The sequence below is a fragment of the Sitophilus oryzae genome, unplaced genomic scaffold, assembly GCF_002938485.1.
Source record: "Sitophilus oryzae breed Bouriz unplaced genomic scaffold, Soryzae_2.0 scaffold_942_pilon_pilon, whole genome shotgun sequence".
In the NCBI taxonomy this organism is placed as follows: Eukaryota; Metazoa; Arthropoda; class Insecta; order Coleoptera; family Curculionidae; genus Sitophilus; species Sitophilus oryzae.
The window spans coordinates 1,131,482-1,148,127 of NW_022147575.1; the positions used below are offsets into that span (position 1 = coordinate 1,131,482).

Below are 16,646 nucleotides of genomic sequence, written 5' to 3' on the forward strand. Positions count from 1 at the left end.
TCCCCTCACTGTGCGCCGACTATTGTTGGGTTTATTTCCGATGGGTATATCATAATCGCCGACTCAGAACAAGATTAATGACTGTGAATCGGTTCGGAGTGCATTAAGGGTGTTTTTGATAATCTGGGTGTACAGGGTGTTCCATTTTCGGGCGTTTACATGCAGCGGCAGTGGCGGACTAAGCCTGTCGCAGTTCCACCGAATTACAAAATATTAAATATTACATACAGCAAAATTGGCAGAACTAAAGCACTACTTTATTCAAAATTAATGTTTCATAATAATTAAAGAAAACATAATAAACATATCATAACAGTTACAAAACTGTTTATTGTGTTAAAGGTTAAGAAATGAGTAATAAAAGTAATAATTTTTATCAAGACATCAGAACCCATACAGCACACTTCGTCCCAGAGACGTACATTTTATGTCCATTTTACGTCGGTACGTCCCGGGACCAATTAGGGGCGTACTATGTACGTACAAAAGTATACGTACATAGTACGTGCCCCATGTACGTATTATTTACGTACATTGTAGGACTTCACTACGGACGTACATGCGAGTACGTAATACGTACGTATCTTGAAAACTTTTGAAAACGCAGTACAGAATGTTATTTAATTTTAATATCATGACTGGATTATTTTGGTCAGATATACCCAATAATAAAGAATGGACTGGATCATTGGATCTTTTCTAGGTTAACGTTAATTCAAGTCACTCTAACCTATCTCTACTTCTTTTATTAATAAATCTAACCCGCCCGCAATAAAAATTGATTTCCTAAATTACCAATGACCATAATGCATGACAGCCTTTGAAGAAATCTGATGGGTTAAAAATGCGATATATTATGCAATCAAGCCTAACAGGAAAATTATGCATATGTTTAAATTTCCCGCTAAGTTATTCGTTCACATTCGAGTCTTGTCGGACTCGGAAGTCGGGCGCTTAGACAAGAAAAGAGAGGGGGCAGGTAACACGGCAGCTGAAAGTGAGACAAGTTGTCACCACGCGAGATTCTCCAATGGCGTAGCATCAGAAATTAGCTTGTACCTAGACGGTACAAAATATTTATTAAAACGTAAACTAATATATCGTTCATTTTTGAGTAATGCATATACAATTTTGTATTTTATAGTCTCACCTTTATAATATTAGAATATCTAAGTCGATAATGCAAAATTTATTTAACAGTCACAGTGGACTGATTATCAAGACAATTATTTATTTATTAACGTGTGTATAATGTATAACTAAATAAAAAATAATGTAATAACATATGTTTTAAACGTGTATATACATATATACTGTATGATCGAAAAAAACGGCGTCTTGTTTGTTTGGAAATGACAGTTTCACAAATGAATATTAAAAATTGCATTATTCATTGAACCCGTAAGCAAGTGTGAAGGGAATTGACTAGATTCATTATTATACCGTATAATCGAAAAAAACCGACGTCCAGTTGGCTTGTAAATTACGATCGATGATATTCCCCATATAATTCTACATATAAAATGACATAAAAACTATACAAAACGACATCGAAAAAAGACGGCGATAGCTATGAAATGAAGATCGCTAGCTATGAAATGAAGATCGCTGTCATTTTATATGTAAAATTATATGGGGAATGTCGTCGATCGTCATTTACAAGCCAACTGGACGTCGTTTTTTTCGACCATACGGTATAATAATGAATCTAGCCATTCCCCTTCACACTTGCGTACGGATTCAATGAATAATGTAATTTTTAATACTTGTTACCTTCAATCATAAGAATATTTTAATTTTCCACAAAAAATAAACAATTCTAGAAGATTTGTGTTATTTTATTTAATTTTAAATTTTTATTTATTACTCACCGGGACTATTATTATACACCTAAATTAGCAAATTTTTTGAAAGAATATTTAAAAAAATATATGTAGTATCAAGTAGCCCACCACAAGTTTGTCTAGCACCAGCAAATCTTGGCAGGTAAATTTAAGTTTTATATAACAACTACAGTACGTCTGCTGGATCTGTGTCTATGAAAGGAATGCGGACAAAAAACATTTAAATAAACAGAAATATATTTTATACGTCGACTTGACGAGTACGTCACCGCTAATCGCTCCGCCCACTCATTTTATTGGCTACTTGCAAATTTGTCGAATTTTTATTGATGGGACGCGTCGTCCAATTTTTTACGAAAAACATCGAGAGAATATCGTTTCCCCTCTCACGGATACCCCGTAGCTACAGAACGGACAGACGTACTGTATACATATAGATTTTTTATCACTAGAATTTTTTTTTTATAGTTTACAATTATTTTACATATTTGATAACAATACTTTATACATTTTTTTACATGTAAAATATATAAAAAAAATGTTTATTGCAGAGATTAACTGCAAAAAAAATAAAAATAAATTTACCAATTAATTATTAATAAATTTACAAACATTAAAAATTAAATTCCTAGGTCGTATACGTCGTTGACAAATGTACGTCCATAGTACGTACATTGTATGTCCATAGTACGTACATTGTACGTACTTTCGATCATTTTACATCCAGTTTTGGTCCGGAACAAAACATAAAATGTACGTGCCTGGAATGTACGTACATACGACGTACATAGTACGTACTTTACCACATCCCAGGGACGTACCGGGCACGTACATAGCGTTGGAAAATGTACGTCCCTAGTACGTACATAGTACGTCTGTACGTACCAGGGACCTGACGTTCGTCCCAACATTACGTACCAGGTACGTACATAGTACGTACCGTGGCTGTATGGGAAATAAGACAAATTAATTATAAAATGTGTGAAGTGCTTCCTTATGTCCTGTATTTTCTAAGAACACTTTTAGAGGTACTTAAAAGTCTGTAGTCTGATTTTCGATACACATACTATCATTATGATAAGTAATAATTATGAGTGTCTTTATCTAATAATAATTATTTAAATATTGATAAATGAATTAATAAACTGATATCTGATTTGTTAGTAAAAAAATAAGATGATTAATTAAAGTTACTAATTCATAGAATAACCATCTGGTTGTTTATTTAATTCAGTATTTTGGAAAATTTATATTTTTGGAAACAAAAAATATTAGATAATTCTTAGAAGAGTCTCCTATCTATACTAATATATAAAATTCTTAAGTGACTGACATACTGATTAATCACGATCCTGCTCAAACCACTCAACGTAAGAAGCTCAATTTTGTCATACAGGTTGATTCTAGGGTGTAGAGGTTCGATAAGAAGGGATTTTTCGTAATTCCAGTTCCAAGAGGGTGAAACCGCCCCTCAAATATTACAATATTTTTTATTTAAAAAACGGTCAATTTTCCGACAAAACGCTTAAACACGTATATTTTGTTTTTTTTTACATATTTTAAAATTTTTAAAAAGGTATACAGGGTGTTGCGAAAAATCTGGTCATTGATTAATCACGATCCTGCTTAAAGCGTTTGACGTAAAAAGCTGATTTTTGGAAAACGGATTGACTTTAGGGTGTAGAGGTTCGAAAAGAAAGGATTTTTCGAAACTCGAATTCTAAGGGGGTGAAACTATCCCTCAAATAATTAAATATTTTTTATTTAAAAACCGGTGAGTTTTTCGGAAAAATATTTAAACACGTATATTTTATTTTGTTGTTTTACATATTTTAAGATTTTTTATAAACTTATACAGGGTGTTTCATAAAATATGACCATTGAGTAATCACGATTCTGCTTAAACTGCTTGACGTTTAAAGCTGATTTTTGGCAAACGGATTCACTGTGAGGTGTAGAGGTTCGATAAGGTGGGGTTTCTCGAATCTCAAATTCCAAGAGGGTGAAAACGCCCCTCAAATATTACAATATTTGTTATTTGAAAAACGGTTAGTATTTCGGAAAAAAGCTTGGACAAGCATAATTTATTTTTTTTACAATTGTATGTTGTTTTTAAAAAATCATACAGTGTGTTCCAAAAAGTTGGGTAACTTCTTAACGACGATTCTGCTTAAACTGCTTGACGTAAAAAGCTTATTTTTGGCAAACGGATTTTTCGAAAGTCATATTCCAACGAGATGAAACTACCCCTCATATATTACCAAGTTATATAATAATATCGCCATATTGTTTTTTCTCATGCTGACATAAAACTGAGAAAATTTTATCCATTTTGTATGTTCATGGAAATTCTTGCTTTGCTTTATCGTCACCATTACAAATGATTAATTCGACGCGAACGAAGTCGCTGGTACACGCTAGTAAGTTTATAAAATAACAGCATCTTCATCTCCACGTCACCCCTGACGTCGTTTTTTTTTATTGTATGGTATTTACCAATATTTACACCTTCAGTAATTTTATTTGTACCATACCATTAAAAATATACGTAAAAGGTGACTTGGTCGAATTGCCAGTTTCTGTTGTTTTAAGTTGTTTTGTTTAGTATTAGGTAAAATTATTTATAAACTGTTATTTTTTAGAAATTTAATGTTTAATACTGTATTGTCAAATAATATATTTTCAATTATTAAATGATCAGCTAGTAATAATTCTTTTTTCAAAATAAGTTTTATTCTAAAGACTAAAGATCGATTATAGACCGATTTGACGAAGGCGATTTATTTATATTTCTCTCAAATTTTTATAGTAGACAGAGAGCGCATGAGACAGTTGCTGTTTCTTGTTCTTTTTGCTGCTTTTTGCCGTTTAGGAAATATCGTAAAATGTCATAAATCAAGGGTCAGCGAAATTCTACGCTGAATGTCAGCGGCTGTGTTCCCCGTCGAGAGACGCGTTTGAAATAGAACCAGTTCTACTAATCATAAGCACAACGACAAATCAATTGTTGAAGTAAATAAACAAATGGTGACTTCTTTCAGTCGTGCATCCATCAAACAAACAAAATCTACTCGACTAAATGATCTATCCAGACAAAATCGTGGACAATCGCTGCATCGACTGACCCCGGTGGACAGACCTGGCCCAAAGCAAATCCCTCTGGACAATCGAACAGGATTATGTGGATCTTTCGTATTATGCCGGTCGGCAGGACAAAACCTCTCCCGTTCTCTCTCTCGCTCTCAATAGGCAAATTCATAGAAATTACGTTAACAATTGCATTATTATTTGCCCTTCCTGATTGCGTGCCAGCGTCCAGGGCTCCTGTCCAACCGTGGGCAAGGGTTTGGAGGGAAGGGGAGCACAGGGAGAACGAAATTGTTTTCGTTTAAATTTGATTTGCCTAACGATGTTTGGTTTGGGAGCTTTTGACCGGCGACAACGATTTGGTTTTTCGTTTTGGCGTGATTTTTTTTAGGGGAAAAAGGGCGCATTGGTAAATAAATATAATCGGGACATGTCGATATTTCGGACAACCGTTTTAACACATTTTACATGTACAGGGTGCGTCTCAAAAGTGGCTCACCCGTATAACTTTTTTATTTTTTCAGATAAGAAAACGAGATTTGGTATTTTTAGGATATGACATAAATTAGGTTGTAATTGACGGTATTCGATTGTTTTTGGTCACTTCCTGTTTCACCGGAAATGACTACAACTATTGATTTTTAAATGGCACCGTCGGTATATTTTTACTTTATAGATAGATAGAAAATTAAAATGATAGAAAATTACATTCTGAATAGAATGACATATCATATGTCAACTTTGGATATTTTTGCTTAAAAAAATCGTATTTTAAATTTTATCTAGAGTAGGTACCATGCATGTGTTAAAAACACTAATTTTTAATTAAGGAGCCTTGGAAAAATAGATTTGATCATCTAATGATTTTCGTGTGCTGTCCTGGCCGGGTTAAAGATGCCAAATCGTATTTTTAATCATACCTCAATTTTTTCAAATGGAACTAAAAAGCATCGTTTTACGAATAATTTGGTATCACACACTTGGTATTTCGAGTCAAATTGTCGTTATGAACCGCATGTTCCAATTTCAAATAAACACCATATGCGAAGATGTCAAAAATTGACATATGATATGTCATTCTATTCAGAGTGTCATTTTCTATCGAATAATGTAAAATATACCGGGGGTGTCATTTAAAAATTAAAAATTTTAGTTATCTCCGGTGAAACAGGAAGTGACCAAAAACAATTGAATGAACGTCAATCAATCCTACGTTATGTCATAATATACTAACATACCAAATCTCCCTTTTTTATCCGAAAAAATAAAAAAGTTGTAGGAGTGAGCCACTTTTGAGACGCAGTCGGTATGTAGAGTATGAATTGGGAAAATACAGTGACGACCAATAACGACCTCACGTGTCCCATATAAAAAAAAATATAACCAATGTTTGTAGGTTACTAGTAAGTGTTACTAGGTAAGATTATTATTATTAGAAATAATTTTATAAACAACTTCAATTTTGTTTATGTCTGAATGAGGATTTATCAACAGTACCAAGAACAAACGTGTGTACATTTAGTTTATCAGAGTCAAGAAACATCATTTTAGATTAAGTGCTTGATATCGATATTTTCATGGATTAGAATCAAGTATAAATTGAGAGACAAAATCAGATTTAGGACATAGTTTTCTCAAATCTATAGCAGAAGAAACAAATAATCTATTTTCAAAATGATCAAGAATTTAGTGTTGGTGGCTTTTGCATCAACTGAAATAAGAACCGTGGGTGTTTGAGAAGGTTTGAAAGAAAGCAATTTTTTTTACAGCAAAAAACATAATTTTATTGCGTTCTTTCGAGCCTTCCCAAACACCTACGATTTTTTTTCTGCGTATTAGCTACTGGGAACTAACAATAATCATAATGGAAATAAGAATATCTTTATTTCCTTGGTACCTGGCTCTTACTGCCAGGTGGCTTTGACAAGGTTGTAATTTATTTTTAAGGTGGCTACACACACTAATGCAAGCTTGACAAGCATGCATGAACAATCTTTTTGTACAAGCAAACTGTAGCGTCTGTAGGGAAAATTTGAGCAAGCATTTTAATTGTGCAAGCCGCTTGATGATTGATTGAATTTGAATCATGCAAGCTTGGACAAGCCATACTTGCGCAAGCGAAACGGTACGTGTGTACCACATATATTCAGCTTGTACAGACAATTAGTTCAGTCCGTGATCGTAAATGTCTAGCGATCTGTAAAGGAGCAATCGAGGATTATTGGAAGATTTTATTCGCGCATACGAAAATCAGCCGTTTGTTTGGCGAATTAAATCACCAGAATATCATGATAGGGTGAAGAAGGATGCAGCATACAAAAATTTACTTAATAAAGTAAAAGATAAGTATAGATTAATTGACAGCCAAGCCGATAAGGATGCCGTTATTAAAAAGATAAATGCCTTCAGGATTCCTTCTTCTTTTTCTTCGGGTTTCCTTCTTTTTCGCGGCATCAAAAACTTGTTTAAGCATGCATGTACCGTGTGGCGGTGAAGTTAAATTATGCATGGCTTGTACAAAAATATTGTTCATGCATGCTTGTTAAGCTTGCAGTAGTGTGTTTAGCCACCTTTAGTGAAGTAAAGTGATTGAGTAAAAGTGATTTTAGATATTTACCTAGCCAAAATCGTCATCGATTATCATTCCCCAATCGTCATTGACGCCTTTTTTTCGATCATACGATATTTTTCACTTTAAAATACCTAATGCTAAATCACTAGATAGTTTTGACCTTACAAGATAGATAGATATTGTTTTATTCTATGAATAAATACAAGACATACCTTTAACGCATAATCTCTATCTCCAAATGTTTTTAAAATGCTATAATGCTATATCGACTCATTTAAAATTTCAACAGATTCTTACCTATGAAAGTCAAATTGTAACTTAAAATATAACTAATGTATAAATCCATTACACTCGTCCATTATCACATCAATAAATTAAATGTTCGAATGAAAACCTTAAAGTAGGTCACGAGAGTATTAAAACAGTCAGTTACAATGGAATTGTGTCATGATCTTCTGTTTTTATTTTGAAAAAGACTTTTTTCATAGACATTTAAATAAAATACTATTTGGCTATTACTACTATTACTACTGCCATTACTCGCTGACGGGTATTTGACACGCATCAGAAGACGCAGTTTTACGCAAAGCGTTTCCTTTCATGAGTTTTCTGTGACTAAAAAGCCCGATACCTGATGTTAACTCTCTTCCGCACTCCGGACATTCAAAAATCTCATTGCTTTGTTGCCTCTTTACTTTTTGCCTGTCGCTGTTAACTGTGTTTACAATTCCCCCCTACTGCATTCTTATCTCCTTTAAGTTTTTGTGGAAAATATCCTTCTACGTTTTGAGTTGTCCACCCGGTTTCCTCTTACCGGTAGACTTTTTTTTTGCATCCTGGATACGTGATCAGCCCATCTTTAGCAGGATTTAGTAATCATGACTTCAAGGCTCTCGTAGCTAGCTTTTTCAAGGACCGATACGTTTGAGACTTGGCGGAACCATTTGATTCTTAAGAGTTGTCTAAGGTGTCTCTGTTGCAACTTGTTTAATGCGTTCATGGGTCGGCGGTACGGCACCCAGGTTTCGCTTCCATATAACATGCCGGGGATTATTATTGCTCGGTTTCGTTTTTGTGCTCAAGTCATGATTGTAGAATTTAGAATTTAGAATGAGTGGGAGAGGGATTAATCACTTCGACCTTACAGATCCATTGTGTCCCCCTTTCTTGAATCATAACTCATCATACAGTCCCAGGGCTTTGACAAAAGCCAGTATCTGGGACGGTTTTATAGAGGGTAGTTCTCCATCTCCAATATCAGTCGTACCAAAATTCATGGCACGAATGGTTGTCGTCTCGGCGCACTCAGTGATGAGGTGTACTGGTGTTTCCCCATCTTCCCCACAGAATCTGCATTCGCCGTTTCTTCTTAGTTTCAATCTACTGAGGTGTTCATTGAGGAGACAGTGTCCTGTTAAAAACCCCAGGAAGATCTGTGATTTTTCTTGATCATAAGCCCTCAGAAACTTCTTCGAGTGTCTTAGGCCATTGCAAGATTTCCATTCCAGGTTGCGGATGGAATCTTCCAAGTTCTTGAGTTCCGCCTTGAGTTGGTTACCACTTGGAAAGCAGAACGGTTTTGGTCCAGTTAGTGGAGTGTTCGCTCCTTTCCTAGCTAGATTATTTGCTTTTTCATTGCCTTCTATCCCTTGGTGAGCAGGCACCCAGTGTAGGAGGACTTTGTTTTCTTTGCCTAATTTATTCAGCTTCTCTAAGCATTCTTTGACCAATTTCGAATCGATTGATACTGAGTTGATCGCCTTTAACGCTGCTTGACTATCAGATAAGATGGCTATTTCTTGTGTCCGATAGTTCCTATCTAAGATAAGTTGTACGCATCTCTCGATAGCGTAGATTTCTGCCTGTAGGATACTAGGGCCCATTGGTTCGGAGTAATTAGCTCTCGGCCCAAACACTCCGATCCCTGTTCCCGTATTGGATTTGGAAGCATCAGTATACCAAGTTATGGTATGGTCTTTTAACTGCTGGGCAAGCGTTTCGGTCTTCCAATCCTTCTTATTGCTCAATACTACATTGACATGTTTGTCAAAGTTGTACGTTCTTGGCATATCGTCCACTGGGAGTTGCAGGAGTGGTATTTCCTTTTTGAGGGTGTTCCTAGCCCGTGATCTGACAATTCTCCCAGTACTAATTCCGTTAGTGACCATTCTAATCATTGTCGCATTGGCATATCTACCAATGACAATGTGCAGTGGTGTTAGATCTAGAATGACCTCCATTGCTGCTGATGGACAGGTTCTCATGGCTCCTGTGAAGTCATGATTGTAAAAATGTCTGTCTGTCTTTTAATTTCCAGAATGCCCTTGAGGCGCTGCTAATCCTGTGCTGAATTTCAGAGTCGATGTTGGCCTTTTCCCAAATCAAACTGCCGAGGTAATTGAATTCCTCTACATATTCCAATAGTTCTCCGATTTTTATAGCATTGCTATGATTTTCCGGGGGAGTGCACTTAGTCTTTAGTTTTATCGATGTTCAGATTAAGATCCTAGGCCTTGTATGCCCAGGTATATGTGTTCAATATTTTTAATTATAAGTAATTTCTAATCAGTGTGAAAATATATTATCTGTATTGCTCGATCCTCACGTGTGCAATATGAAAAAAATATAACCAATGTTTTTAGTCTATTACTAGGTAAGATTAGAAATAATTTTATAAACAACTTCAATTTTTGTTTATGTCTGAGAGGATTTGTCAACAGTACCAAGAACAAACGTGTATACATTTAGTTTATCAGAGTCAAGAAACATCATTTGAGATTAAGTGTTTGATATCGACGTTTTTATGGATTAGAATCAAGTATAAATTGAGAGACAAAATCAGATTTAGGACATAGTTTTCTTAAATCTATAGCAGAAGAAACAAATAATTTATTTTCAAAATGATCAAGAATTTAGTGCTGGTAGCTTTTGTAGTGCTTGCAACTACATCAACTGGTAAGACTTTCATACATATATAAAGTGATATTAGAAAAAATAATTTTTAAATACTATTTTAATTTGAAATTTTGATATAAATTCCTATCATAGAATAAGGCATGTATTTCATGGTCGTTTAGTTTATTTCACTTTATCATAAATGATCTTAGTTTCATTTATTTACCTTTTCCAAGGATTGCATACTAAATTCTTAAAATACAAGGTAACTTTGAAAAAATGATAATCTTTTTAAGAATCTTTGATGTCACTGGCCAATATATAGGCCATAATCTTTCATAAGAGATTTAAATAGATAAGATAATAGATAAATAGACTGAAGCTATTAGAAGACAAATATGTCTCAATTTTTCTTCAATTATATTTCAAACATTTTTTTTACATTTTTTTTAAATTAATATTAATGTTTCAGGTGTTTTTGGTTCAATTGGCTGTTATCTTTGTAATTCCTACAACGATGCCAATAAGTTAGCATGTATAGATCCAATGTCTGCCACAGTCAACATTACTACATGTGCTAACAACTACGTTTGTACAAGGGTCTCTTATGTAACACGTAAGTAAACAATTATTAATTATGTCAAATTAATTTTTGGTTTTGAATTTTTCCTTTCCAATTTTTTTTTCTGCAAAGGCAAGTATCTATAATATCATTTTATGTATTTATAGTCATTCAGCATTTCTTTTAAGAGTCTATTACGCTAGCGCTGTACTGTTCGGGTCGCTCTCAGGGGTCGGGTGTGTGGCCGAAAGAAATATATATTTCAGAAATCTGCCTAAGGCTTAGCCCGATCCTGTCATGTTAGGCCACATCCAAAATTACAAACACAAGTGCTTTGATTAAGGTTTGCAGAGCTTCAGCATTTGCCATAGAGCAATTTGTTACAAAACCATATAAATTATATATCACTGTAATCAAAAAACTTCAATCTATTTCCATATTCTAACGGAATTTTAAATTATGTCTTTATTTAAGAGAAAATTTAGTCCAAACATAAGGAATATCTTGTTGATGTATGACCATCAAAATCTTAAAAATAAAGAAGTTGCCTAAAAATGTGCTAAAATACGGATATAGTATAATCCTTTATCTTTAATTTCCTTCTTTATTTGTGTAAAAATACCTAGCCAGTTTTACATAAAACGTTAAATGCCGAACGCTTATTTCGCTACTTTTTCGGTCTAGTGAAATGGACTCTTAAGGGATTTATTTTGATACTCATGAGCACATAACACAGATATCTAAGATTTTTACTCGTATACAGTTGCATGTTTTTTATTCTTACTCGACTTCCTCTGAGTGAAATTCATTTTCTAGGTAATTTTATGTCAATCAAAAGCGCAATAATTTTATTTTGTTTAAATGAATAAAAGTTTCATTATAAATTTTTAGTAATAAAATATTTAGAAGATATTTATCAAATTAAGAAAATTTTGATTTCTATTCAACAGAAAAAGTTTTTGTGACATCAAGAGGCTGTGATCTGTCTGGAGATACCTGCAACAATATCTACAAAACTTTAGTAGCCTACTATCCTGATCTGTCCACATTTAACTGTTATTATTGTACAACGAATTACTGCAATAGTCTGTCTGGACTCGAAATCCAAAAACAACTGGAAGCTGCGGAATCTGACAAAATAATAATTCCAAAGAATATTGTTTAGTTTCGTAAAGTATCTTTTTTACTTTTTAATAAACTTTCTTTTTTAATATTTTATTTGTTTTACTTTACTATTCTTCTAAGCTGACTTGTATGCATTCGAGACTTGTTTATATTATTACACACTTATTTATTTATCTATTTTATTAAATATAGTGTATGGTTGAAGTCCGAAATTAGATAATATGAGTTAATGATAACAAGTTATTGTTTGGGTTTGGTTGTTTTGTTTTATGTGATTCTCGAGATTAACGGCTAATATTGAGACTAACCTTATTTCGGACCTTAACCGCAACATACCGAGTGCATAACTTTTTATTTTTTCACTAACAAACCAAATCTCGTTTTTTTATCTGAAAAAAATCAAAAAAAATTATAGGGGTGAGCCACTTTTGAGACGCGCCCGGTATAGTTCATACCAATAATTATACTTTTAGTCACGTGATTATACGCTGGACCGGCACAGCGTTGCCCACTTTTACATATTTTCGTTTATTCAAAATATTTTAGAAAACAGAAATAATAAATTAATTTATAAATATATAAACAGTTATTATTAACATAAAAAAAACTCACCTCCTCTCCGCGTCCTTTTCTAATTCGAAGTTCAATAAAACACAAAGTTTACTACGAGATTATACTCTATGAACTCGGCATATAAGATGTTACTATTAAGTAGACTTCAACACTAACCTCGAACTGTTGAGTGCAACTACCATGAACTTCAAATCTTACTATAATTATTTGAACTTAAGTGACTCTAACTTAACTATGAGACTAGACTGTAAATAATACTAATAAAAATGATTAAGCAATGTATTAAAGTATTCAAAAGTTATATAAAGAAATGAAATTGAAGGTAAATGAAAATAGATGTAAAGTGATGATAGATGTAAAGTCATAATCCCCCTTACTTAAAACCAAGTACAATATCCTGGGTGGATTACAAATATCAAACTAAATATAATCTTATCTAAACAGTCTTACTTTAATGTCTTGAAACTACTCGAAACTTCCTCCGGCTGAGCTATGGCGTATAGCTACAAGGCTGCTACGGCGCCGGCGGTGTACAGCAGCTCGGTGTACTGTCACTGGAGCCCACGGATGTCAGCAGAGGTACAGGTGAAAGGTAAGTGTTGAGATTTCAAATGGTGAACATAAAAATCCTAAATAATATTGGTTGTCTTAGAAAAGAGCCTCAATTATAGAACAAGGTCTAGCACAACGTGTAGGAGTTAATAAAGGTAATAAAGAAGGACTAATCAAATCTGAACTTTACCTCAACGAGGGTTTATGATGTCAAACGGGTACCTCTACACGGACAACAGGAACGGATGGAATTCTGGACTGTTCTGTGCTACGGTCTGGATCGGTCTTCTTGCTCTACAATTACGAACAACCAAATAAGATTTAAGAAAGATAACACTCAACTAATCTTTCTACACCACGTGGGCGTGGAAATGTCGAAAACCAGTCAACAATACGAATAAAAATCAGTTGAGCATTGACTTAGAATAGGCAGAAGAATTACCTTGGAACTCTCGGGGACTTGGGCACGTGCAATCGGAATAACGGGTGAAAATTCGGCTATTTAATCCTTGACGGAAATTTGATCGGTGGTCCAACAAATTCAACAAAATCCAACCACGTCTCTGACCAAATGTGTTTCGGAAGACTTAGTCCTTCTCTAAGAAGACCTGCTAATTACCAACAGGGAATGCCTGACGAAACAGGCAGCCAGTTCTTCACCCGATGTTTTTCGGTCGGGAAATAACACAAGGAGTGATGCAAGGGTTCGATTTCCTTCACAAAATCAGATTTCAACCAGAAATCTCCCTCCAGGATATAGGTAGAGAAATATATATATTTAGAGGCACAGAAACCTTGGGATCCCCTCTATAATTCCCGTGACAATTTGGAACAGAGCATGTAAAAGGCATTCTACAATAAAATATTAACCCTTTAATACCTATCTTTTGATTATTGTTAAGTAATCATTATAAAGTACTATGCAGACTGGCGGCGAAGGCTCATCTAGGTGTATCATCTTGATAAATACTTCTAGTTCTTACCTTAAAATAATTAATAATAGAGGAGTACGACAAGCACAAAAGATTCAAGTTCCCTATGTGGAATGTCTGGTTTGGATTTTTATTAAACTGTTATTTTATCACAATTTTCTGATCACACCATGCACTGAACACTGAGAATTAAACAAACGTGTTGCAGAAGCACAACAAACTAGAGATAATTAATTATTTCTGGTATGCAATCGGAACGAGAAACCACTACCGGCTTTTCACGTTAAAGGTAAACAATTTAATAATGCGCTGCCTTCGCCGCCATATTTGCCTTGCCCATATCATGTTGATTGGCCTTGAGTTGAGGTGGTGCTGGTCAAATCAAATCGCCATGTTGCCAGTTGTTGGCTGGTGCACGAGCACGGTTCTGAAATGTGATTGGGCGTATTTTTCATACGTCATTAATTGGCATTTTAAAATTATTTCAAATTAAAGCAATTTTGAGGGCCTATAAAAAAATTATTCAATGTCATGGAACTATTTTTTTTTGGATAAATATACTGAAAATAGTCTTCTATTTCAGATTTTGTCCTTGAATTGGAAATATTTTATTTTTTGTGAAAGACCCCATTATCAAAAAATATAAATATTGCTTTAAACAGCTAGGTTAAGAAAAATATGCGCCACGGCACTGTTTGGTGACATCGCCACAATTTGCTCTCGCGTGTTATTTGTCTTTGGATTCTTTAGTCATTGTATTAAATACTAGACCTTTAACCTGTGTGTGAGATGATCAAAATTTTAAAATTCAAAATTGTTCATGATTAAACATCAACAAAAAAGTCGTTTCCCGCAACTAACAGTTTAGTTGATATCAAATATACATCCATGGCAATAACCAAATTTACCTTAGATGTGCGACTTTGTCAGAAATAATCACAAAATAAACGTGCTTCCCTGACAAAAATCTACAGTAATTTATCTGAGATAGAACAGTTTCTGGGGCTTTTTTGCGACTTCTTCCCCTTTTTCCAATCAGCCAGGCCCTAAACGAGGTCCATACACGGGTCATTTTGTCTAATTACCGCCCTATCGGCACGTCCGCTCGAAAGTTTCACTTCTTTCCCGCCAGATGGGGCCGAAATAACGAAGGTAATTGCGATAAACGAGCGAAGTCTGTGCTTCCCCTCCCTCCACACCCTCCAATTTCCAGTTTTTACGCGTGAGAATTGGAGCTTCTTTCCTCCATTTAACTGGAGGGATGTCAGTCACGTCAGTCAAAGTCCTTTCGTTGACAATTCATATCGCAGACGGTTGAAAATACAGTGATTGTATAGTCTGTCCAACGAGAAGATCCTTGACAGTGATAGATGTGTCTGTCATTTTAATTTCAAAGTAGTTTACCTTATTTTACAAAGAAATAAGTTGGTACAACTGGAACGCATAGCAGGAAATTAATATATGTATTTAAAATTTGACTGACAAGTAACTTAAAAATATTGTGAAAAAAACTGTATAAAACTGAAAAAATGTAATCGAGTTATTTTATTTAATAAAAAACGGTATGTGTTAATACAAAACAAACAAAAACAAGCCACCACATACCAAAAAATATAAAAAAGAACTATTTCTTACTTTCAAGCTTTATGAAACTTCCAATCATTAATGATTATATTTATCAATATAACTTATGTACAAATACAAATTTGTAATATTCCGCAGGAATAAATAAAACAAACTATTTTATTAATAATAACACTTACCAAATTTTATACCTCACAGGTTGATTAATTAACTTAATTTTTTTAAACCAGTACCTTTTGACATTATTTTTCTGCAGTACTAGAATCCATTATTTACCTATCGTGTGAAGTCGATATTTTACAGCTACTCCAGTTTTTAGTATGTGTTTAGTATGGCCCTTATTGATAGTAACTTTATTGGGGTGTATCTGTATAAGACTTTCTGCCTGGGCATCGAGTATTAACCATAAACTGTGCTCTGGGTTCTACAGTTAATTTTCACTCGATTTTTCCTCCCCTTGACTTCAAAAGACACAAAACACTCACAATAACACGAATCAAAATGCATCATCTTCCAAAATGCAGGGTATTTGACAAATGTTGTCACAAAATTATAACCTATAATTTGGCAAGACTTTGACAAACGTCAAAAATCTAAAGGCGAGTTCATACGCATCGGCGTCCGTTTGTCGTTCATCGTTCCGTCAAACCAATAAAATTGAAATACGATCTGTCATTTTTGAAATAAACCAATAAAACTGGTTAAAAACAACAAGTGACGACGCATCACGAATTTATATTTAAACCCATCCATAGTTAACTTAAAAATTATTAGAAACTTTTTTTAGTAAAATAAATAGATTGGTATGGGACGTCATCTGCTTTTCTTCTGTCATCATCTGTCGAAATCTTACCTGAGAAAAAAAACAGAGTATAGGTCTAATTCTAATATTTTTTAAATTAACTATGGAATTATTTACA

The 16,646-nt window shown here is 34.1% G+C and overlaps 1 protein-coding gene across 1 annotated transcript; it reads left to right on the forward strand.

Moving 5' to 3' along the window:
• The first annotated feature begins 10,305 nt into the window (after positions 1–10,305).
• On the forward strand, positions 10,306–12,173 carry LOC115891007. Its single transcript, XM_030911398.1, has 3 exons — positions 10,306–10,458; positions 10,871–11,014; positions 11,911–12,173. Exons 1-3 carry the CDS (start codon positions 10,404–10,406, stop codon positions 12,123–12,125), a joined length of 414 nt encoding a protein of 137 aa, XP_030767258.1. The 5' UTR covers positions 10,306–10,403; the 3' UTR covers positions 12,126–12,173.
• The last annotated feature ends 4,473 nt before the right edge of the window (positions 12,174–16,646 follow it).

What these genes read in the sequence shown, in the direction of transcription:
- LOC115891007 (XM_030911398.1), top strand. Translation starts at nt 10,404, where the DNA reads ATGATCAAGAATTTAGTGCTGGTAGCTTTTGTAGTGCTTGCAACTACA. An exon ending in GCTTGCAACTACATCAACTG is followed by an intron (nt 10,459 to 10,870) that starts GTAAGACTTTCA and finishes TTAATGTTTCAG; the next exon opens with GTGTTTTTGGTTCAATTGGC. An exon ending in AAGGGTCTCTTATGTAACAC is followed by an intron (nt 11,015 to 11,910) that starts GTAAGTAAACAA and finishes TCTATTCAACAG; the next exon opens with AAAAAGTTTTTGTGACATCA.